The sequence below is a fragment of the Paroedura picta genome, chromosome 3 (genome assembly GCF_049243985.1).
Source record: "Paroedura picta isolate Pp20150507F chromosome 3, Ppicta_v3.0, whole genome shotgun sequence".
Taxonomy (NCBI): Eukaryota; Metazoa; Chordata; class Lepidosauria; order Squamata; family Gekkonidae; genus Paroedura; species Paroedura picta.
In genome coordinates, this window is record NC_135371.1 from 3,858,851 (window position 1) to 3,883,572 (window position 24,722).

General features: G+C 49.3%; 3 protein-coding genes across 4 annotated transcripts in view; 1 reads left to right on the forward strand and 2 right to left on the reverse strand.

The window, feature by feature from the left end:
* LOC143833914 (uncharacterized) overlaps positions 1 to 4,562 on the forward strand; it is a 22,976-nt gene extending 18,414 nt beyond the window's left edge. The window contains exons 8-9 of one of the 2 annotated variants that reach the window (XM_077330222.1): positions 1,793 to 1,915; positions 2,288 to 4,562. In XM_077330222.1, coding sequence (XP_077186337.1) covers positions 1,793 to 1,915; positions 2,288 to 3,576 — 1,412 coding nt within the window. In that variant the 3' untranslated portion in view covers positions 3,577 to 4,562. The remainder of the gene's footprint in view (positions 1 to 1,792; positions 1,916 to 2,287) is intronic. The other variant, XM_077330223.1, reaches the window with a different exon arrangement.
* Positions 705 to 24,513, reverse strand: LOC143834156 (uncharacterized). The gene is given in 6 exon segments (XM_077330761.1): positions 705 to 10,871; positions 18,708 to 19,877; positions 20,868 to 20,994; positions 21,194 to 21,264; positions 22,676 to 22,859; positions 24,018 to 24,513. Coding segments are annotated over 6 exon segments (3,669 nt in total). The 5' UTR covers positions 24,462 to 24,513; the 3' UTR covers positions 705 to 9,198.
* LOC143834112 (uncharacterized) lies at positions 10,856 to 13,032 on the reverse strand. Its single transcript, XM_077330714.1, has 2 exons — positions 12,310 to 13,032; positions 10,856 to 11,499 (listed from the first exon to the last, which is right to left on the reverse strand). Exons 1-2 carry the CDS (start codon positions 12,751 to 12,753, stop codon positions 11,218 to 11,220), a joined length of 726 nt encoding a protein of 241 aa, XP_077186829.1. The 5' UTR covers positions 12,754 to 13,032; the 3' UTR covers positions 10,856 to 11,217.
* Positions 24,514 to 24,722: the final 209 nt, after the last annotated feature.

Genomic DNA, 24,722 nt, shown 5'->3' on the forward strand with positions numbered 1-24,722 from the left:
ATGTTAAGGGAACAGGCAAGGATCAGCCATGGGGAATTTCTGATTCCCATCTGAGCAACATTTGTTTGGTACCATCACACAACTTGCTGGACAAAGAGGGATGGGGGACTTCTGGGGCCTTGGAATCACAGGATCTCCTTCTGGGCAAGAGCTCAGCTGTGGCTCTTATGGGGGTGTAAAGGTAAAGGTATCCCCTGTGGAAGCACCGGATCATGTCTGACCCTTGGGGTGACACCCTCTAGCGTTTTCATGGCAGACTCAATACGGGGTGGTTTGCCAGGGCCTTCCCCAGTCATGACCGTTTACCCCCCAGCAAGCTGGGGACTCATTTTACCGACCTCAGAAGGATGGAAGGCTGAGTCAACCTTGAGCCGGCTGCTGGGATCGAACTCCCAGCCTCATGGGCAGAGCTTCAGACTGCATGTCTGCTGCCTTACCACTCTGCGCCACGAGAGGCTCCTGTGGGGGTGAGGTGTCCTTAAATACTAGGAATCCTGGCCAAAGGCAGAGGGTGTACACAATTAAAGCAGCTCCCTATCTATGTGTGTGGTTATTAAGCATTGAAAATGAAGCCATCACTAAGAGGCTGTTTCTTAGAACCAAGAGTTCTAATACATGAAATTGCTATTAGATCGTGCTTCTCATTGCAGCATACACGAAAATCTTCATTGTGATAAAGCAAAAAATTCTGAAGCCACACTATCTCGTAATTATTATTATTAGATTTTATTTGTTGGCTCAGGGTGGGTAACAATGAGACATATACAATTAACTTTTATATTGCTAAACAGGTTGATGATCTCCCTGTGAGGTTCATGATCTCCCGAATCGCCTTATTTTATGCATAAAAAACTTTACGAACTCTGATCTGCACCCATGTTCTGCCTCTATAGCCATGGTTCTCAACCTCCCTAATGCCATGACCCTTTAATACAGTTCCTCATGTTGTGGTGACCCCCCATCCATAAAATGATGCAAGGGTTCTTTCACAGAAATTAAACCGAAACTGACCAATAGCATGAAGATTGTTCATGATTGTATATAAATTGGTTTTTTCCCGGGGTTTCTCCGTTCAGTTCTGCCTCTTGCCCCACCAGGCTGTAACCCCTGTGAAAGGGTTGTTCGACCCCCAGGTTGAGAACCGCTGCTCTATCAGGTCGGGCAGCCCCTAACGACCCAAGCAAGGGTCCTCCTGGGTGGAATTTTCCTCAGGCCGCCCTCACCCTCCTAATCTCCCCTCCCTCCTGCTGGGACAACTGGATAGAGCTTCTCGTGATTAACAAATTACTACATTCTGGAGTCTGGCTTTGAAAAAGATAAAAAATGTTTAGCTGAAGGGGGAATCAAATCACAAACATCTGTATGCTGGGTGAAGCCACATAATAATCATCTTTACTCCTGGGATGGGTTGGGATTTCCATCCTTTCCATCCTTCATGGAGAGTATTTACTCTTGGATTTCTTTCATTCCCCATATAAGAATGCTCACTTTCTCTCTCTCTGTGTCTCTGTCTCTGTCTCTCTCTGTCTCTCTGTCTCTCTCTCTCTCTGTCTCTGTCTCTCTCTGTCTCTGTCTCTCTCTGTCTCTGTCTCTCTCTCTCTCTGTCTCTCTCTGTCTCTCTCTGTCTCTCTCTGTCTCTCTCTGTCTCTGTCTCTCTGTCTCTGTCTCTCTCTGTCTCTCTCTCTGTCTCTCTCTGTCTCTCTCTGTCTCTCTCTGTCTCTCTCTGTCTCTGTCTCTCTGTCTCTCTCTCTGTCTCTCTCTGTCTCTGTCTCTCTCTCCCTCTCTCCAAAAGAAGACAGAAGTATGAGAGAGACTATGGTGGAGACAGATAACAGCCTCGCATCTGAAGAAAGGCTGGAGAGTTCCTCAAGAGAATCCCAAGAGAATTCTTCCTTCCCAGACGACCTTTCTGAGAGTGAGTCTCCTTCACACTTATGTTAAGGGAACAGGCAAGGAACAGCCAAGGGGGACTTCTGATTCACCTCGGAGCAACTTTTGGTTTGGTACAATCATACAACCTGTTGGGTAAGGAGGGAGGGAGGTCTTCTGGAGGCCTGAAACCTGGAATCTCAGAAGCTCTTCTGGGCAAGAGCTTAGCCGTGGCTTCTGTGGGGGTGAGGTGTCCTAAAATACTATGAAATCTGGGGAAAGGTGAAGGAACGGTTTAAGATCAGCCAAGCTGTACAAGGCCAAAAGGCTTCCGATCCTTTCCTACTGCTGTCATGAAGATGCTTTTGACCTTCCCAGCCCTCCCAAGTTCTAACAAGATCTCTATTTATTCCATCAGAGGATGACCGGAGGAATGAGAAAGTTGAGGAGCTCCATCAGCAAATGCTCGACAGAGTTAAAAGTGAAGACTTGGAAGAGAATGTCAGGAAAAGAGGCAGGCCTAAGAGAAATAAAGATGGGTGTATGGCTGAGAATCAAGGTGGAAGAAAGCATAACGTACTTTTTCCAAACCACAGGGTAACGAAGACAACCAAATCTGTTCCATGTGCAAAGAACTCCAGGTATAGATCACAGCTGTTTGTGCACCAAACAATACATAGAGGTAAAAAACAGTTTGAATGCTCAGAGTGTGGAAAGAGATTCAGTATGACTTCCAGTCTCCAGCAGCACCAAAGAACCCACACAGGGGAGAAACCTTTCGAATGCTCGCAGTGTGGCAAGAGATTCAGTCAGAATGGCCATCTTCAGCAGCATCAGAGAACCCACACAGCAGAAAAACCCTTTGAATGCTTAGTTTGTGAAAAGAGATTCAGTCAGAGTGGCCATCTTCAACAGCATCAGAGAACCCACACAGGGGAGAAACCTTTTGAATGCTCAGAATGTGGAAAGAAATTCAGTAGGAGTTGCCATCTTCAGCAACACCAAAAAATCCACACAGGGGAGAAACCTTTTGAATGTTTAGAGTGTGGAAAGAAATTCAGTCAGCGTGGTCATCTTCAAGTACATCAAAGAACTCACACAGGGGAGAAGCCTTTTGAATGCTCAGAGTGTGGAAAGAAGTTCACTGAGACAGGGAGTCTTAAACATCATCAGAGAACCCACGCAGAAGAGAAAGCTTTTGAATGCTCAGAGTGTGGCAAGAGATTCAAGTTGTCTGGTACGCTTCAACAGCATCTGACAGCTCACACAGGGGAGAAACCATTTGAATGCTCAGAGTGTGCAAAGAGATTCAGGTTGAGTGGCCATCTTCAACGGCATCTGAGAATTCACACAGGGGAGAAGCCGTTTGAATGCTCAGAGTGTGGAAAGAGATTCAGGTTGAATGACACTCTTCAAAAGCATCTGACTACCCACACAGGAGAGAAAGCTTTTCAATGCTCAGAGTGTGGAAAGAGATTCAGGTTGAGTGGTAGTCTTCAACAGCATCTGAAAATCCACACAGGGGAGAAGCCTTTTGAATGCTCAGAGTGCGGAAAGAGATTCAGTCAGAGTGGCACTCTTAAACTGCACCAAAGAACCCACACGGGGGAGAAACCTTTTGAATGCTCAGTGTGTGGAAAGAGATTCACTGAGAGGAGGAATCTTCACTATCATCAGAGAATCCACACCAGGGAGAAATTTTTTTAAATGCACAGAGTTTGGAATGGAACTCAGTACTAGTGGCAGTCTTCAGCGGCACCCAGGAACCCACACAGCAGAGAAACCTGTTGAATGCTCGGAGTATGGAATTAAAATTAAGGTCGAATTAAAATCTTCAAAAGCATCTGAAGACCCACACAGGGGAGAAACTTTTTCAGTTTTCAGTGTGCGGTAAGAGATTCAGTGAGGGGAATCTGCAACGGTACCAAAGAACTCACACAGGGGAGAAAGCTTTTTAATGCTCAGAGTGTGGAAAGAAATTCAATCAGAGTGGCACTCTTTAGTGGCATTGGAGAACCCACACTTTTGAATTCCAAGAGTGTGGATTCACTCTGTGTTGCCATCTTTAGCAGGACTTAAGAACCCACATGGAAGAAACATGTTCAGTGCTCAGAGTGTGCGGATTAACAGAAGAACTCTTCAACGGCATTAGAAAACCCACGCAGAAAACCCTCTGCTCACCGTGCAGAGTTTCACTCACCATGGAAACCTACAGCATCTTAAATCGGAAACTAGGAGAAACCATCTACCTGCTTAGCCAATGAGAAAAGCTTTCCTCTTGCTTCACACCTAAAAGACAACAACAGACCATATAAAGCACTGACACTGTATAAACTCTTGTTGAAAACTTGGATCTACACAGAAATCTTTCTGTAATGAGGAATAAATGTCTCCGGGACCTGGTATTAGTCTGGGTCCAGATGCTGGTTATCTATTCCCTGATTGTTCCTTAGCCAATTTTGATGGGAACCCATTCTGGAGATGGGATTTTGAACCGTTGGGGAAAAGCTTGTATTTTTATATAATTACTGCCATGTAGAATGTTGTGTTTTAGGGATTATTGGGAATTGTATCGTATGATGTTTTTAGGGCTAGGTATCGTTTTATGTGATGTTTTATTGTGAGCCGCCACAAGTCAAGTTTTTTGAGAGCAGCGATGTAAAAATGAAATTAATAAATAAGCTATAACATTGCTTGGACTGTGAAGGAGTTTTCTCCATTTTGAAGCCCTCAGATAGACCTCAGATAGAAAACAAGCTCTACCAATTGAGGGAGATTCAAGACCAGCTCACATCTCCTTTAACCTGGAGGGGTCCACACAAGGGAGGAACTTCATAAATTCTCAACGTGTGGGTTAGGGCGCAGATCCAATTTTTATGTTCTTCACAGAATTGGCTTGAGGGTGAAACATTCCTGTAGCTGGTTCTGATGAGGGCCTTTCCCAGATGCTGGAGGTTCAGAAAGGCTCAAGAAGTAGTCCCACAAAGAAGAGTCTTTTTAGTAGGTGCCTTCCTCTCACTTGCTACATCGGGTTATTGGCCAATTTAACACCTGCAGAACTGGCAAAAACATTGATTTTCCCAACTCCTGTGAGGAATTAGACAAGCCTAAACATAGTGTGACCAACCAGCATCCTTAAGTCACCAACATTTGTAGGTGACAACCAGTTCTACAGAGGCATTACTCAACCCTAATCCCTCTCCAACCCCCCCTGCGTTGACCTTTTTTTTGAGTTCTGGAAATAGGAGTGTGGACTTCTAATCTGGCATGCCAGTTTCGATTCTGCACTCCCCCACATGCAGCCAGCTGGGTGACCTTGGGCTCATCACAGCACTGATAAAGCTGTTCTGACCGGGCAGTGATATCACGGCTCTCTCAGCCTCACCCACCCCACAGGGTGTCTGTTGTGGGGAGAGGAAAGGGAAGGCGACTGGAAGCCACTTTGAGACTCCTTCGGGTAGAGAAAAGCAGCATATAAGAACCAACTCTTCTTCTTCAGTGATATCAGGGCTCTCTCAGCCTCACCCACCTCACAGGGTGTCTGTTGTGGGGAGAGGAAAGGGAAGGCGACTGTAAACCTCTTTGAGCCTCCTTCGGGTAGGGAAAAGCGGCATATAAGAACCAACTCTTTTTCTAATAATAATAATTCAGTAAGTTCTGTCACCCCCCCTATCATCCAGCATTGTGGAAATGCACTGGTATCCATGGAGTTGGCTAGTGCAGTGGTCCCCAACCTGCAGGCCGCGGCCCGGTGCCGGGCCGCGAACGCCTTGGCGCCGGGCCGCAGCTCCCTCTCCCCGCCCCCCCGCAGTAAAAAACTTCCCAGGCCGCAAGCTTGCGGCACGGGAAGCTTCTTACTGCGGGAGGGCGGGGAGAGGGAATTAGGGCCGCGCCCGCACATTGCGCATGCACAGCCGGGTCGCGCATGCACACATGCACCATGCGCGGCTGAAACTGCGCATGTGCGATTTCGGTCATGTATAGCGCATGTGCCCATGCGGGGCGCGGCCGCGCATGCGCAATGCGGGGGTGGCCCTGCCGGTCCCCAGCCTCAAAAAGGTTGGGAACCACTGGGCTAGTGAACCTTGCAGGACACAAATTATAGTGTAAATTGTCCTCTTCACCAAACCCCAGATTCTCCCAGAGAGAATCGGGAAGAAGCCGTAAGACTCCCTCCTCCTGCTCCAACCAGTCCCCCAACTCCATGAGCCAGTAATGACCTGGAGTAAGCTCTGAACCACGGCTAAATCCCCACCTCTGACTCCTTGAATCCCTCCTTGGAGATTGTGCCTTTATGCAGCGTGCCGAGAAATTTCCTCTAATTTGGAAGACCCACTTCTCCCCAGAGGACATGGCTTAATCTCCCTCTCCCACCATGCACAGATCCCCACACTACCTCAGGGTCTTCCTCCCTCCCCCCCCCCCAGAGCTCTTCAGGCTAAAGTCTCCCCTCAGGAATCCTTGGGGGGGAAGATGGTCTCCATAACGGACTCCACAAGCCCCTCTCCCTCAACCCCATCGCCCATCTCACCACCCACAAATACTGGTTTTTGACGATGTTGGGATGAAATCTGGGCTTCATGCCCCCTCCTGTGATTTCAGGAATGGCTCTCTGTGAAAAACAAACAAGCAAAAAACCCTAAAACATTCAACTGTCTCTCCTAGCCGTCATTTTTCTCCTCTCTCTCTCTCAGGGCCCTTTGCCAGGGAGGAATCTTTTTCCAGTTCAAGGTTTGCGATGCCCCAGTATTTTGACAGGTTTCCAGAAAGGCCAAAAGAAGCGGCGTCTTAAATTTCCCAGACCTAGAGTACATCCTCTAGAACTGCCTTTTCTGATCCCTAGTCCAGAGGCATACTTTTAGGGAATCTCCAGGTCTCACCTGGAGCCTGGCATCCCTAGTGGCATTTTTCACAGACTTTTAAAAATTAAACAATATATAATAAATGAAATCATCATAGATACGAATCGAGAAGTCAGAGACATTTGCTTTACATATCAGGTCCCTTCTTGTGCTAATAGATGGATTCTTTCAAAAAAGATTTGATCTGTGAGGCAACCTTTGGGGACCAGGAAATTGTTTTCAGTAGAGCTCAAAGGGGGGATTGGGTGGGCTCAGGGAGAAGCGCACCCATGGCTCCTAGTCAGGGTGGCGGTGGGGAAGCCTCCATATTCAGGGGCAGTCTATCCCTGAGTCCCAGAGCCACGAGGCAGCATCAGGGGGAGACCTCGGCCTCTCTGCCCTGCTGTTGCCCCTCCAGAGGAGCTGGTTGGCCAGGGGTAGTCAAACTGCGGCCCTCCAGAGGTCCATGGACTACAATTCCCATGAGCCCCTGCCAGCAATGCTGGCAGGGGCTCATGGGAATTGTAGTCCATGGACCTGTGGAAAGCCACAGTTTGACTACCCCTGAAAAGAATAACGCAATCGAATAATGCCTCCCCCTGAGTCATGGGAATTGTAGTCCATGGACATCTGGAAGACCACAGGTTGACTACCCCTGCTTTGGAGGATGGATGCTGAGACATCGGCCCCCACCTGATTCTACCACAGTACTCTTGTGTCAGCTGCAGCCCTAAGGCTCTTCACTCAGTGAGGGTGAGCCGAACTCCATCCGGAATGGGTAGCACAATGTCATTCAGGATCCCTAGCTTCCCACCTGACCTTCACCTTGTCTCTGAGGGATTAGTTGCAGTTTCTTTGCTCTTCGCCCGTCTCCCGCAGCCTAGACTGGCAATGTTATGGGGTTTATCATGCGAGAGAATCCTCCCTCCACAGCGGCTGTATTCCGCGGAGAAGCTCATCTCTGCTGTCTGGACCTCAGCTGTAATTCCGGGAGTTGTCCAAGTCCCACCTGGAAATTGGGAACCCAAAAACTGGCACCATCCCCCGGGGGATTTCTTACCCCCTGAACTGCATGAGTCAACTAAGACCGGCTGCTGGATCCTGTTCGTGTATATACTGAGTAGCGGTAAGTGACAGTGAATACACAAACATCAATTAACTGTACAACTTGGCTTGGTTTCTTCACTCAAAATGTGTCCTGAAAGCACCCACTTTATTCAAGGTCAGTGAGATAAAAAAAACAAGACTGCTTTAGTTCACCTAGCAGTTTTCTAAGGATGTGGATATTCATAGACATAAAAATAACTGAAATGCAAATCCAAATACATTAATGGCCAATTTGAGCTCCTTACCAACTGCAACCCCCAAACATATTACTCCTGTTCCCTGGTGTTCAGGTCCAAAATATTATATTAAGCAGACCAAAAAAAAAATGGAAACAAGAGGCAAAGAGTGAAAGGGGTAGCCAGAAAGCAGCCCCGGTTCTTAAAGGCTAGAAAATCATTCATACACACAGGTATTAATTATACATGTTTCTTTTTTATATTTCGTTCAGCTTTTGAAGAAACCTGAGCACAGACTTCAACTCCACAGCATGAGCCCCTTTCCTGACGTCTTCTCATGGATTTCTGAGGGGAATTGTGGGGCTGGAAGAGGTTCTCCACTGTGACTGGCCTCCATGAACATCGCCTTATAAACATCTGCTCATAATGGACAGGCAGCAATGCGTCTCTCTAGGTGGGACCACGGATTTCTTTGAAAGCAGGTGGTAGCCTAACAAGGGGGCCAGCCTCTTCAGTTCTGTTACCCAACGTCTCTCCTTAAACGCTTGTGAATTAAGGATGCCGGCCGGTGGCAGCAAGTGTTTCCTCCCAGTTGCACAGAGGCTGCAGATACGGGGAACCCTCAACTTGGCTATTTCCTCCCAGGATTCGGGAAAAGAAATGTCTTTGCCAGTTTTCATGTCAGAAAGAGTTAGATTGGCATGGCGACTTTCACAGAGGAGAGGAACCACTAAAAAGTCCCTCCTGTCTTTAACTACTTCATGAGCTTTTCTAGAAGACCCTCCGCTGCAGAGCCCCTTCTATGGATCCTCTGAAGGACATGAGAATCGGATCTGTGCCTCAACCTCACTGAATATTTATTATTTATTATTATTATTAATAGTTAAATTTATTGCCCGCCACTCTCTGACAACTCGTGGCGGTTACAACATGTCCAAATAAAAATCCATTAAAACCCATTAATAATCGGACAATCGGAATGCAGGTCTGGAGATCTCAAAAGGTTTTGCCCATGAGAGATCTATGATGAAGAGTTCGAATCACTTTCCACACTCTGGGTATTCAAAAAGTCATACTCTGCGTGAGTTCTCTGATGCACTGCTAGTTGCATCTCTGATCATCGAAAGGCTTCTCCCCTGTCTGGGGTTTTCAGATGGCATTGAAGATGGTTGCTCTCATGGAATCTCTTCCCACACCATGAGCATTCAGAAGGGTGTTTCCATTGCGTGGGTTTTCAGATGGTTTTGAAGATCACTGTTCTGACGGAATCTTTTTCCACACTTTGAGCATTCAAAAGATTTGTCCTCTCTGTGGGTTTTCAGATGGTATTTTAGACCATTGCTCTGAATGAATCTCTTTCCACACTCTGAGCATTCAAAAGGCTTCTCCCCTGTGTGGGTTTTTAGATGATATTTAAGACCATTGCTCTGAGTGAATCTTTTTCCACACTCTGAGCATTCAAAAGGCTTCTCCCCTGTGTGGGTTTTCAGATGGTATTTAAGACCATTGTTCTGACGGAATCTCTTTCCACACTCTGAGCACTCAAAAGGTTTCTCCCCTCTGTGGGTTGTGAGATGCTTCTGAAGATGGCTACTGAGACTAAATCTCTTTCCACACTCTGAGCATTCAAAAGGCTTTCCCCTTGTGTGAATTTTCGCATGTTTTTGAAGACTATAGCTATGAAGGAATCTTTTTCCACAATCTGAGCATTCAAAAGGCTTCTCCCCAGTGTGGATTCTCAGATGGTACTGAAGAGTACTGCACTGAGTGAATCTCTTTCCACACTCTGAACATTCAAAAGGCTTTTCCCCTGTGTGAGTTCTCTTATGTTTTTTAAGACTATAGCTGTTACGGAATCTTTTTCCACAGTCTGAGCATTCAACAGGTTTCTCCCCAGTGTGGATTCTCAGATGGCAATGAAGATGGCTACTCTGACGGAATCTCTTTCCACACTCTAGGCATTCAAAAGGCTTCTCCCCTGTGTGGATTCTCTGATGGTCTTGAAGATGGTTACTCTCACCGAATCTTTTCCCACACTCTGAGCATTCAAAAGGCTTCTCCCCTGTGTGGGTTCTCTGATGGTATTGAAAAGTGTTGCTATAATGGAATCTCTTTCCGCACTCTGAGCATTCAAAAGGCTTCTCCCCTGTGTGGGTTTTTAGATGATATTTAAGACCATTGCTCTGAATGAATCTTTTCCCACACTCTGAGCATTCAAAAGGCTTCTCCCCTGTGTGGGTTTTCAGATGGTATTTAAGACTATGGCTCTGACGGAATCTCTTTCCACACTCTGAGCACTCAAAAGGTTTCTCCCCTGTGTGGGTTTTTAGGTGGCATTTAAGACCATTGTTCTGACGGAATCTCTTTCCACACTCTGAGCATTCAAAAGGCCGCTCCCTTGTGTGGGATTTCAGGTGCCGTTGAAGATAGTTGTTACTAATGAATCTCTTTCCACACTCAGAGCATTCAAAAGGCTTCTCCCCTGTGTGGGTTGTCAGATGCTTCTGAAGATAGCTACTGAGACTAAATCTCTTTCCACACTCTGAGCATTCAAAAGGCTTTTCCCCTGTGTGAGTTCTCTTATGTTTTTTAAGACTATAGCTGCGACGAAATCTTTTTCCACAGTCTGAGCATTCAAAAGGTTTCTCGCCAGTGTGGATTCTCAGATGGCAATGAAGATGGCTACTCTGACGGAATCTCTTTCCACACTCTAGGCATTCAAAAGGCTTCTCCCCTGTGTGGATTCCCTGATGGTCTTGAAGATGGTTACTCTCACCGAATCTTTTCCCACACTCTGAGCATTCAAAAGGCTTCTCCCCTGTGTTGGTTCTCTGATGGTATTGAAAAGTGTTGCTATAATGGAATCTCTTTCCGCACTCTGAGCATTCAAAAGTTTTGTTTTTATTTTGGTGCACAAAGAGCTGTGCTCTGTTTGTGAGGTATTTTCCACACTGAATGGGGACTCGGGTGCAAGGGCCGCTGGGGCACAGGACTGCCCTACTCTACTGCTGTCCCCATAGGCAGAAGCAGAAGGACTCCCACCCTGCAGGAAATAAAGCCCTCCCTGTCTGCCACAGCTCTACCCCGGAGGAAACCAGGAAAAGGCGTTCGTTTTGGACTGTGTGGCCCAGGTGGTTGGTTTGAGTATGGAGAGAGAAGCAGCTTCCCACCAGCCGGAAGAAACACATCATCAGCGGCTGTGACAAAATGGGCATATTGCAATCTTAGAAGAAGCAATATTCCGTTCTTTTCCTGACCTGAACTCTCTCCCCATCGAATTCACAGTGTGCCCTGACTGCATCCAGGCACGAGGAGTCCTTACCACAGGAGAGGGCAACTTGGTCATGGTCCACGGCCTCAGCCCCCTGCCCTGGCTCCAAGCAAGTTCCTTGTAACTCAGGAAAGGTACCTTCTGCCTTCACAGCCTCCACCTTCGGCCCTTCCTCAGAAGGAGCTCCTTGCACCTCAGGGATTGTCACTTCCACCTTCACGGATAGTCCCAACATCTGAAAGGCAGCGAGGGAGAGAGTCACTGGGGTCATCGGGAAAGGTATTACAGAAATCTGGCGGGATAATACTCACCTCTGGAATATTAGGACTGAGGGGTACAACTTATTTAAAAGACATAGAAATAAAGAATATGGGAGGAGACGCATTATATGTTAGCAATGCATATATGTGTGAGGAAATAGCCATGCCTGAGAGTTCAGCTGAGAGTCTTTGGTTTAAAAATAAAAGGAGAAGGAAATAATCGTGGTTTTATGGTGGGGGTCTGCTATAGTGCAGTCCCAAGGGCCGGCAAGATGGAGCTCTTCGCCCAGGCATTTGGATTGGGGCCAGTGAAACTGGTAACTTCTACTCTCCCCCCCCCCCCCCGAAAATCACCCCAGGTTACAGTCAAGTTCTGGGGGACCTAAAGGAAGATGATACATACCCATTTGTGAATGTGTTGATACTCTTCCTGTTTTAATATGTATGTAAATGTTTACCCTTTACATTAATTTTAACGGAATGGCTTTTAAATTGTATTGCTGCACTTTGTATGAGGTACATCGCCATTAGCCGGCCTGCAAGGACTGCAGTATAGGGGAAGAGGAGGAGGAGAAGCAGCAGCAGGGGTGGCTGCTAGGTAGAAATTATGAAATATGTAACATGGAATATGTAGTAATGTTGAAATTTAAAAACAGAGTTGTACAAAAGGCTGTTAAATGCCCCCTTTGATGACCGTCACCTGGATATGGGTCTGGCAGGGAAACATTAGGATAAGGCCAAATTTTCTTGCTTGAATTGGACATTCCTGGACAAAAACCCCTCACCTGTTTGGCCTGCCTCTTCTCTGCCTGACTCAGGAGGAAGCCTTCGGCCAGGGCCACCGCCTGGGAGCTGCTCTCCGGCCCGCATCTTCTGACCCAGCTCTCCATATCCGGGGGCAGGAGGGCCAGGAACTGCTCCAGGATCACCAGATCCAGGATCTGCTGCTTGGTGTGCCTCTCTGGCTCCAGCCAGCGGTTGCAGAGTCTGTGGAGCCGGCTGCAAACCTCTCGGGGCCCATCGGCCTCTTGATAGCGGAAGTGCCGGAAGCGTCTGCGATATTCCTCTGAGCTCACAGTGGCCGAATGCAGGATCCCTGGCACAGCTCTTTCCCAGAATTCAACCCCACTCCCAGCTTGGATGGGACAAGGGCTTTTGCTTGCTGTCTGGCCAATCCCAGGTCCTCCTGGGTCCTCTTCTGCCATCTCCTTCCCCTTCTCTTGGGCCATCTCAAACTATGAAAAGATCCCTTTATTTCTTTGGCTGTAAATCGAGGGTGCTCTTTGGGGGAGAGGGACAGACAGAGGCAGAGAATTTTATAAAAGGAATTAAAAAAAAAAAGATCACTGAATATCACAAAGCTTTACACGCTCAGGAGACGACTTAGAATTTCCCTGGTGGATCAGAACAAAATTGCTTCTTATGGTTTGTCATTTTGCCATACAAACTGAGCTCTTCTGAGTATGCATCTTTGGTTCTTAGGGAAGTTGAATGTCTCTGTTTCTTTAAGGCAGCCTTTCTCAACTTGTTTACTTTTGAGAAACCCCAGAAATGGCAATATTGTGCAGAATATGATTGCTGGTTGAGGCCGGATCAGATTCAAGGTTTTCAAAGCCATCCTAGGCTTTGGCCCTACCTATCTGAGGGACCGCTTATCTCCTTATGCCCCCCACAAGGCTCTTCGCTCTGCAGGTGTTAATCTGTTTGGGGCCCCTGGCCCTAAAGAAGTATGCCTGCCCTCGACACCGGCCGGGCCTTTTCGGTCCTGGCCCTGACCTGGTGGAACAAGCTCTCGGGAGAGCTGAGGGCCGTGACAGAGCTATCAAAGTTCTGCAGGGCCTACTAAACAGAGCTCTTCCGCCAGGTCCATCACTGGCGATTTTGGATCGATTAACCCACGCAGGAAAACCTTCCAGGGCCATGAAGAAACCCCAGGTTTCCACGAAAACCTGGTTAAATAAGCCTGCTTTAAGGCAGGGGTAGTCAACCTGTGGTCCTCCAGATGTTCATGGACTACAATTCCCACGAGTTGTAGCCCATAAACATCTGGAGGACCACAGGTTGACTACCTCTGCTTTAAGGGATGTTACAAGCTTAGCCTCTCGTGACATTGGTTCAGCCTGTCCCTTCTGGGAATTGTTTTCTGGGCCTCCAAACTACTGAAATTTGAGCTTTGCGTTCTTGCCGGCACCCCCCTTGGCAGGACCTGAACTCAGGCCTCCTGTGGCAGTGCTGTTGTGTTTCTCCCTGTTGTGCTGCTGGAAGGGTGTGTGTTTTTGTGTGGTGGTGTCTGTCCCTCACTCGCCTGCCAGAAGGATGCTGTTCCTCCCTCCCAAACCCCTGGGCGGGAGGGAGAATTCTGTTGGGGCTGCCTCTGCCAAGCGAGCGGAGGGTTCAGGAGGAGGAAGAAGAAGAGCAGCTGAGTTTTGGGGCCGCGCTTCTCACTACCTGAAGGCGCCTCGAGGTGGTTTACCATGGCCTTCCCTTCCTCTCCCCACAGCAGGCACCCTGCGAGGGAGGCGAGACTGGGAGGACTGTGGGGAAACCAGAGTGGGGGATCGAACCCGCTTCTCCAGAAGCAGACCACGCGGGCTCTCAAGCTGGCCGGGGCAACGGGGCTGGAACCCCCATCTCCTCTCCCTGGGCCTCCGCTTGGCAAAACACTGCTGGGGAGGGAGGGAGGGAGGGAGGGAGGGGGGTCTCTGGTGCGCTTGCGCGGCTGACCCCGCGATCCCCACAGAGAGACCCCTGCCCGCGTCCCATTGGCCCCTCCCGGCCTCCTGCCTCATGGGAGGAGGCGTGGCCAGACCAGCATGCCCCGCCCCTCTCGGCCTGTCCCGTCCAACCACCCTGCGAGGCAGGCCAGGCGGACAGGGGTGGGGTTTTCGCCCGCGCCCTGCAAGGCTTCTCCCCACTGATCCCTTCTGGCCCCTCCCCGCCTCCCCCGTCGCTCGGGCCCCCGAGACCCTCTTTCCAGCCCCCCCTCCCCTCCCCTCCCCCCCTCCCCTCCGCCTTACCTTCCTGGCAAGCCCCCTCCCCCCCCGGTCCCCCGGCCAGACGCCGTCCTGCCCCGCCGGAAGCGGAAGTGCCCCCTGGGCGGAAGAGCCGCTCTTGCACGCCGCTCGCTCCCCTTAACCCTGTCCGCGCCGGACCCCCAGGCACCCGGCCGCCCCCGCCCCCGCCCCATGGCTCTCCTCGGGAGGGAGGGAGGGAGGGGCGGGCAGGAGGCCTCCCTGCGGGGCGGGTGTGCGGGCGGAGGGCTCCCTCCCCCGGGACGGAGGGCTGGTCCGCCTCCCTGGCCCGGAGCGCGAAGGAAGGAAGGAGCCCGGAGACCTCCCGCCCTCGCAGCTCCCCCGCGGGAAGGGGGACTCTTGGCCTCCCGACGTCGCCAGGGCTTCTCCCGCCAGGAGTTGGCACCCGCTGACTGGGAGCAACGTGGGGGGGGGACGTTATTGGGGTTGTTCTTATTGGATTTCTAACCCGCCACTCCCCTGAGGCTCCCCTGTGGCAACACGTAAAACCCCCATAAGCCCCCGAATACACAAAACACCTAAGAACAATCCCCCCCCCACCCCACCTATCCGGGAAACCAGCGGTCGCTGCTGATGTATTTTATTTATAATTGGATTTATATACCGCCGTTTGCCAAAAGGTCTCACGGCGGTTCACAATAAAATATAAAATCAAAGTAAAATCACATAAAACCCCATAAATACCCCATTATTGCAATAAAAGATGGCATTCTATTCTCTAACTTTCCCCGCTTGTTCAGAGGGAGGTCGGGCGTTAATCCTGCAAGAGAGAGAGGAGAGGAAGGCTGGCCGATGGATGAGGGATCTTGGAGGGAACCCGGGCTCTGCCCCGGCCTCAACCCGAAGCCTGGCGGAAGAGCTCCGTTTTGCAGGCCCCGCGGAAGGATGTCAAATCCTGCAGGGCCCGCAGCTCCTCCTCCGGGAGCTCATTCCACCAGGCGGGGCCCAGGACCGAAAAGGCCTGTGGGGGGGGGGTAGCTGAGGGGCTTGGCCCCCCCCTCAAACAGTGCCAAGTCAAATGGAGGGACTCGGGTGCAATGGCAGCTGAAGCACAAGCTGCCCTACCCCACTGCTGGCAAAAGCAGCCAAACTCCCACCCTGCAGGAAATAAAGCCCTCCCTGTCTGCCACAGCTCCACCCCGGAGGAAACCCGGAAAAGGCGCCTCTTTTGGACTGTGTGGCCCAGGTGGTTGGTTTGACTATGATGAGAGAAGCAGCTGTCCCCACCATCCGGAAGAAACACATCAACAGCGGCTATGACAAAATGGGCATGTTGCAATCTAAACAATGTGTGTTCTTGTTCATGTCTTGTGAATCTCAAAAATCTGAAGTTTAGTCTATGCAGCTGGCTTTCCAGGCAGGTGCCTGGAGGTTGTAGCCCTGATAAAGATGTTCTGACAGAGCACTTCTACCCGGCCTCTCACATACCTCACAGTGTTGTTTCCCTCCTGGTAGGGAAAAGTGGCATATAAGACTTTGAGACTCCTGGTAGGGAAAAGTGGCATATAAGAAACAAGTCTTCTTCTAACAGAACTTAAAACAGTTCTGTAGGGCCTGCAGAATGGAGCTCTCCTGCCAGGCTCTTGGATCAAGACCTCCTGCAGCCCGGATCCATCCCTGCCAGGCAGCCCCACTGCCCCCCAGCTCATAGCCGCCTCCTCCTCAATGGTTGGAATCTATTAATGTTTCAAAGTTACGTTGCTGTTGCCTATTAACTAAAATGTGAGAGCAGCTCCCGTTCAGTCGCTGGCTTCAAATTACAGGGAGCTGATTCAGTTACTTGGGAATGTTTCTTCTGCGGAGAGAGGGAATCCCAGGCCACCATGACCAGGTCATCAACTGAGACGTAGCCCAATCCCTGGCAAGGGCCAACTCACTGTGGACTAAGATACGGCCGTTTCAGTAACGTTGGTGGGAAGGTGTTTGGGGCTGGTAGCACTCCCATCTTCAAGAGAAACGACATCCAGAGGCGGCTTTGCCATGGCCTGTCTCCACGACACGACCCTGGTATCCCTTGCAGGTGTCCCAGTCAAAGATGGACCATGGCCAGCCCTACTTAGCTTCTGAGCTCTGACGAGGCCAGATTGGGCTATCCACCCAGCTCCTCAGAACAGCCAACTGGAGCTTCAGAATTGATTATGAGGAAGGCCAAGGGACAGAACATTGTTTTACTCTGGATGTCACTGTGGCTTGCATCTCGGTGCCCCCACCAGCTGTACTACGGGGCCATCCCTTTCCATGGAGGCGCAGGTCACAAGAGTAGCGCGGCAGGCCTTCTACCACCTCCGCCAAGCCAAGCTAGCAGCAGTAGCAGTGCCCTGCTTGGCACCAGAACACATAGCCACAGTGATCCATGCGATGGTCACCTCTCGACTGGACTTCTGCAACTCGCTGTACGCAGGTCTGCCCTTAGCCTTGATCCGGAAACTGCAATTGGTGCAGAACGCAGCGGCCAGGATTCTCACCACTGCACCGTGGAGATGTATTTATTTATTATATTTATATACCGCCCTCCCCAGAGGCTCAGGGCGACTTACATAAGAACATAAGAGCAGTACATGATCTCACATCCGGCCTATACTTCAACAACTCAACTGGCTCCCAATTGAATTCTGGATCAGGCTTAAGGTTTTGGTTCTTACCTTCAAGGCCATACGCGGTCTGGGCCCAGTGGACCTGAGAGACCGTCTCTCTGCCTAGACCCCCAAAAGAGCATCACGCTTCGCCACGGCCAACTGGCTGGTGATCCCTGGCCCCAAAGAAGCACGTGGTTCCTCAACGAGGGCCAGAGCTGCTTCTGTCCCTGGTGGAACGAGCTCCCTGAAGAGATCGGGGCCCTGTCCAAACTCCCAGAATTCCACAGGGCCTGCAAAAGGGAGCTCCTCCACCAGGCATTTCAGGTCCAAAATATATTAAACAGACCAAAAAAAAAAAAAAAGGGAAACAAAAGGCAAAGAGCAAAAGGGGTAGCCAGAAAGCAGCCCCGGTTCTTAAAGGCTAGAAAATCATTCATACACACAGGTATTGATTATACATGTTTCTCTTTTATTTTTCGTTCAGCTTTTGAAGAAACCTGAGCACAGACTTCAACTCCACAGCATGAGCCCCTTTCCTGACGTCTTCTCATGGATTTCTGAGGGGAATTGTGGGGCTGGAAGAGGTTCTCCACTGTGACTGGCCTCCATGAACATCGCCTTATAAACATCTGCTCATAATGGACAGGCAGCAATGCGTCTCTCTAGGTGGGACCACGGATTTCTTTGAAAGCAGGTGGTAGCCTAACAAGGGGGCCAGCCTCTTCAGTTCTGTTACCCAACGTCTCTCCTTAAACGCTTGTGAATTAAGGATGCCGGCCGGTGGCAGCAAGTGTTTCCTCCCAGTTGCACAGAGGCTGCAGATACGGGGAACCCTCAACTTGGCTATTTCCTCCCAGGATTCGGGAAAAGAAATGTCTTTGCCAGTTTTCATGTAAGAAAGAGTTAGATTGGCATGGTGAGTTTCACAGAGGAGAGGAACCACTAAAAAGTCCCTCCTGTCTTTAACTGCTTCATGAGCTTTTCTAGAAGACCCTCCGCTGCAGAGCCCCTTCTATGGATCCTCTGAAGGACATGAGAATCGGATCTGTGCCTCAACCTCACTGATTATTTATTATTTATTATTATTATTAATAATTAAATTTATTGCCCGCCACTCTCTGACAACTCGTGGCGGTTACAACATGTCCAAATAAAAATCCATTAAAACCCATTAATAATCGGACAATCGGAATGCAGGTCTGGAGATCTCAAAAGGTTTTTCCCATGAGAGATCTATGATGAAGAGTTCGGATCACTTTCCACACTCTGGGTATTCAAAACGTCATACTCTGCGTGAGTTCTCTGGTGCACTGCTAGTTGCATCTCTGATCATCGAAAGGCTTCTCCCCTGTCTGGGGTTTTCAGATGGCATTGAAGATGGTTGCTCTCATGGAATCTCTTCCCACACCATGAGCATTCAGAAGGGTGTTTCCATTGTGTGGGTTTTCAGATGGTTTTGAAGATCACTGTTCTGACGGAATCTTTTTCCACACTTTGAGCATTCAAAAGATTTGTCCTCTCTGTGGGTTTTCAGATGGTATTTAAGACCATTGCTCTGAATGAATCTCTTTCCACACTCTGAGCATTCAAAAGGCTTCTCCCCTGTATGGGTTTTTAGATGATATTTAAGACCATTGCTCTGAATGAATCTTTTTCCACACTCTGAGCATTCAAAAGGCTTCTCCCCTGTGTGGGTTTTCAGATGGTATTGAAGACCATTGTTCTGACGGAATCTCTTTCCACACTCTGAGCACTCAAAAGGTTTCTCCCCTGTGTGGGTTTTTAGGTGGTATTTAAGACCATTGTTCTGACGGAATCTCTTTCCACACTCTGAGCATTCAAAAGGCCGCTCCCTTGTGTGGGATTTCAGGTGCCGTTGAAGATCGTTGTTACTAATGAATCTCTTTCCACACTCAGAGCATTCAAAAGGCTTCTCCCCTGTGTGGGCTGTCAGATGCTTCTGAAGATGGCTACTGAGACTAAATCTCTTTCCACACTCTGAGCATTCAAAAGGCTTTCCCCTTGTGTGAATTTTCCTATGTTTTTGAAGACTATAGCTATGACGGAATCTTTTTCCACATTCTGAGCATTCAAAAGGCTTCTCCCCAGTGTGGATTCTCAGATGGTACTGAAGAGTACTGCACCGAGTGAATCTCTTTCCACACTCTGAACATTCAAAAGGCTTTTCCCCTGTGTGAGTTCTCTTATGTTTTTTAAGACTATAGCTGTGACGGAATCTTTTTCCACAGTCTGAGCATTCAAAAGGTTTCTCCCCAGTGTGGATTCTCAGATGGCAATGAAGATGGCTACTCTGACGGAATCTCTTTCCACACTCTAGGCATTCAAAAGGCTTCTCCCCTGTGTGGATTCTCTGATGGTCTTGAAGATGGTTACTCTCACCGAATCTTTTCCCACACTCTGAGCATTCAAAAGGCTTCTCCCCTGTGTGAGTTCTCTGATGGTATTGAAAAGTGTTGCTATAATGGAATCTCTTTCCGCACTCTGAGCATTCAAAAGTTTTGTTTTTATTTTGGTGCACAAAGAGCTGTGCTCTATTTGTGAGGTATTTTCCACACTGAATGGATTTCCTTGACTTCATTACTGTGTGCTGTAGAAAATGTATATTGCAGTTTGCTTCAAATTGCTTCTCATCCATACAGACACTCTCTTTTAAATCTTCATTGCTAACTCTCCCTGGCATTTGTTGATGGAATTCCTCACCCTCTTGATCCCGCTGGTCATCCACTGATAGAATAAAAAGAGAGATCCTGTTAGCACCTGGGAGGACATCTATGTGGCTGTCATAGGAAAGGACTGACGGCCCTTTGGCCTAGTTCAGCTTGGCTGATCTTAAGCACCACCACCTTCCTGTCCCCACAATCCTTTGTGGTAGGTGGGCTGCGAGAGCTTTGAGATGACTACTCTGGGAGAACAGCTCTATCAGAACTGTGACTGGCCCAAGGTCACCCTACTGGCTGAGCCAGATTAGAGGCCTCTGCTCTCAACAGATACATAAAATTGGCTCTCTGGCAAGAGAGATATGAGGATCTGGCCCCGTGCATCTAACTCCAAGTAGTTCATGCATTAAATAAATATTAGCTTTGAGTTATTTAAAGCAGAAGCACAAAAGAATCAGCCAAAAGACACATTGGTCTGTCCCGAAAGTAATTATTCTAAAAGAGCTTCCCAGGAAAAAAAAATGGTCCTAACACACCCCAGATTCAAGATCAGGAGGTGCAACTGTTTCAAGATTAGGAGGAGGCAAGGGCCCTCCTGGGGCTGATATTTTTTCTATATTCTGTTTCTGTATACTTTTATATAGATGGCATTAATATTTAGGGTAACTGCAAAGATTTTAAAAGAATTTGAATTGAAGAATTTAAGAGCTGCAAAAGTTATGATAAAGTGGGCAACTCTGGCCTCAGTTGCCCCTGGGCAAGAGCATACCCAGGAAGCTGCCTTCGGCTGGATCCAACCCCTGGTTCCTTGGAGTCAGTCTCGCCTCCTCAGTCCACCATCGGATCCCTAGGGTCAACGCCTACCTGACCCTTTTAACTGGAGAAGATGGGGATTGAACCTGCAGCCTTCTGCATGCCAGGAACAGGCACTGCCAGGGAGTAGGAGCCCCTCCACAAATACGGGGACTAACTTCAAAATGGAGTATTCCTGTTCCTATTCAATATATTGACTCATGTCTCACCAGAATGGCAGCAATTTGCACCTTTGAAAACTTACCCAGAAAGGCCACGCTTTCATAGTTCTCCAGCATGACTTCCCAGTGCAGAGCTCTTTGGCACGGATCCAGCAGGGCCCATTCTGCCTCGGTGAAGGAGACAGACACATCCCCAAAGGAGAAGGGAGGCTGAAAGGAAAAGCAGATTTCCCTGCACACCAGGCAGAGATGGCACAAGGGGAGGGAAGGAAGAGGATGCTGGCTTGGCAAGGGCAAAGGGAACAGCATTCAGAGGGTCTCTCCCCCGGACCCTCGTACAGATGCAGGCGTAAGGGGCCCCCTGAGAAAGGAGGCTGGGCCCAGCCTGTCTCCTGCTCGTCCCTCCTACCTGGGCTGGATGAGATGCAGCCCTTTCCTCATTTCGGAACAGATGACAGCTCAGTAGGAAGTCTCCACTGCCTGGTTGTGAGACAAAGGAAGAAGGAAGGGGGTTTGCTTGTTCGTTCCCGGCCTCAACCCCCCCCCCCTTCCCAGAGTTGTGAAACCTTCCCCACTCTGTACACTCAACCCAATTTTGATGGCCTTTTACTCCATTCTGGGAGAGGCAGAAGAGAAGCACCGGATGCTTTTGGGCTTGAAGGGATTATAAAGGTTTCCAACGTATTTTTATGAGATCTCTGTCTGGTCTGGGGAGAGGGAAAGCAGGGGCTGAAACGCACGCTACCTGGCATGTCGCCATCCCATCCAACCCAGATGTGATAGGAGCACATCTGGAGCCTTGAGAGCAATAGGAATGAGTTTTCAGGGTGTCTCCTGGCATGGTAACGTCACAACCAGAGGCAACATCAAGATGGCACCACACCAAGCCCCCCCCTAAACCCCTCCCAAGGCTCCCCAACACCAAGGGTTGTTGGGCTGTAACAGCATCCATCTCCCCACAAAGGCCTGTCAGCTGCCCTTATAAGCCTGGGCACAGAAGTCACTTTTTTCCATCAGGACTGGGCCCGAGACACCGGCCTTCCGAGCTCGGCTGCCCCAGAAGGCAGAGCCTCCCAGACTGAATAAGTATGCTCAGTTGGTTGACCTCCTCTCTTTTGGGCCACCTCTCATGGAAGGAAGGTGAGAGAGGAATGTGTTAATTAATTGGGGAGGGGGGAGTACCCTCCATGAACATGTCTAATTTCCTTTCACAGACATCACAGTTAGTCAACACAGAGTGTCTGCCACAAATCAACTCTCCCTGACCTGGACTCTCTGCCCACCGTTCAGGTCCCCTGTGGAGAAAAGGGCTCCTTTGGGACAGTGGCCTCGTGGCCACTTACAGGCCTCTATACTCCTTTGCCCTCCCCAGGCTCCAGCCAGGAGTTGGCAACCATCTGACTGGGAGCAAGATGGGCGGAAACCTTGGGGGGGCTGAGGGGCTTGACCCCACTCCTCGAGTTTGGCCAGGGTTCAGCCCCTTCCCCCCACAAACAGTGCCAAGTCCAATTGACAAGAGTCATCAGAGGGACTTGGGTGCAAGGGCCGCTGGGGCACAGGACTGCCCTACTCTACTGCTGTCCCCATAGGCAGAAGCAGAAGGACTCCCACCCTGCAGGAAATAAAGCCCTCCCTGTCTGCCACAGCTCCACCCCGGAGGAAACCAGGAAAAGGCGTTCGTTTTGGACTGTGTGGCCCAGGTGGTTGGTTTGAGTATGGAGAGAGAAGCAGCTTCCCACCAGCCGGAAGAAACACATCATCAGCGGCTGTGACAAAATGGGCATATTGCAATCTTAGAAGAAGCAATATTCCGTTCTTTTCCTGACCTGAACTCTCTCCCCATCGAATTCACAGTGTGCCCTGACTGCATCCAGGCACGAGGAGTCCTTACCACAGGAGAGGGCAACTTGGTCATGGTCCATGGCCTCAGCCCCCTGCCCTGGCTCCAAGCAAGTTCTTTGTAACTCAGGAAAGGTACCTTCTGCCTTCACAGCCTCCACCTTCGGCCCTTCCTCAGAAGGAGCTCCTTGCACCTCAGGGATTGTCACTTCCACCTTCACGGATAGTCCCGACATCTGAAAGGCAGCGAGGGAGAGAGTCATTGGGGTCATCGGGAAAGGTTTGAGCTTCTGGACCATGGTCATGCGACCTTGATGAGGCTCTTCTATTGGGAAATGCTTTGCACCTTACAAAGGTAGGGGGAATGTCTTTGCAAAGAGCCTTGCACCCCTGGTTAGGAAGGCTAAGTCCAATGGAGGAGTCAGACATACCTTCCAAGCCTACTTTGATTGTGATAAGTGTAGAAGGCAACACTGCAGATATAAAGGGAATGGCACAGGTGCAGGGAACTATTAACTTACAGGAAAGTTCAAAAACAGGGATTACGATGTCTCGACACTCATGTACAGAGCATGGGAAACAAGCAGGAAGAACTCATTGTCCTAATAAAAGACGGGGACTATGACCCAATACGTATTACAGAAATCTGGCGGGATAATACTCACCTCTGGAATATTAGGACTGAGGGGTACAACTTATTTAAAAGACATAGACATAAAGAATATGGGAGGAGACGCATTATATGTTAGCAATGCATATATGTGTGAGGAAATAGCCATGCCTGAGAGTTCAGCTGAGAGTCTTTGGTTTAAAAATAAAAGAAGAAGGAAATAATCGTGGTTTTATGGTGGGGGTCTGCTATAGTGCAGTCCCAAGGGCCGGCAAGATGGAGCTCTTCGCCCAGGCATTTGGATTGGGGCCAGTGAAACTGGTAACTTCTACTCCCCCCCCCCCGAAAATCACCCCAGGTTACAGTCAAGTTCTGGGGGACCTAAAGGAAGATGATACATACCCATTTGTGAATGTGTTGATACTCTTCCTGTTTTAATATGTATGTAAATGTTTACCCTTTACATTAATTTTAACGGAATGGCTTTTAAATTGTATTGCTGCACTTTGTATGAGGTACATCGCCATTAGCCGGCCTGCAAGGACTGCAGTATAGGGGAAGAGGAGGAGGAGAAGCAGCAGCAGGGGTGGCTGCTAGGTAGAAATTATGAAATATGTAACATGGAATATGTAGTAATGTTGAAATTTAAAAACAGAGTTGTACAAAAGGCTGTTAAATACCCCCTTTGATGACCGTCACCTGGATATGGGTCTGGCAGGGAAACCTTAGGATAAGGCCAAATTTTCTTGCTTGAATTGGACATTCCTGGACAAAAACCCCTCACCTGTTTGGCCTGCCTCTTCTCTGCCTGACTCAGGAGGAAGCTTTCGGCCAGGGCCACTGCCTGGGAGCTGCTCTCCGGCCCGCATCTTCTGACCCAGCTCTCCATATCCGGGGGCAGGAGGGCCAGGAACTGCTCCAGGATCACCAGGTCCAGGATCTGCTGCTTGGTGTGCCTCTCTGGCTCCAGCCAGTGGTTGCAGAGTCTGTGGAGCCGGCTGCAAACCTCTCGGGGCCCATCGGCCTCTTGATAGCGGAAGTGCCGGAAGCGTCTGCGATATTCCTCTGAGCTCACAGTGGCCGAATGCAGGATCCCTGGCACAGCTCTTTCCCAGAATTCAACCCCACTCCCAGCTTGGATGGGACAAGGGCTTTTGCTTGCTGTCTGGCCAATCCCAGGTCCTCCTGGGTCCTCTTCTGCCATCTCCTTCCCCTTCTCTTGGGCCATCTCAGACTATGAAAAGATCCCTTTATTTCTTTGGCTGTAAATCGAGGATTCTCTTTGGGGGAGAGGGACAGACAGAGGCAGAGAATTTTATAAAAGGAATTAAAAAAAAAAAGATCACTGAATATCACAAAGCTTTACACGCTCAGGAGACGACTTAGAATTTCCCTGGTGGATCAGAACAAAATTGCTTCTTATGGTTTGTCATTTTTGCCATACAAACTGAGCTCTTCTGAGTATGCTTCTTTGGTTCTTAGGGAAGTT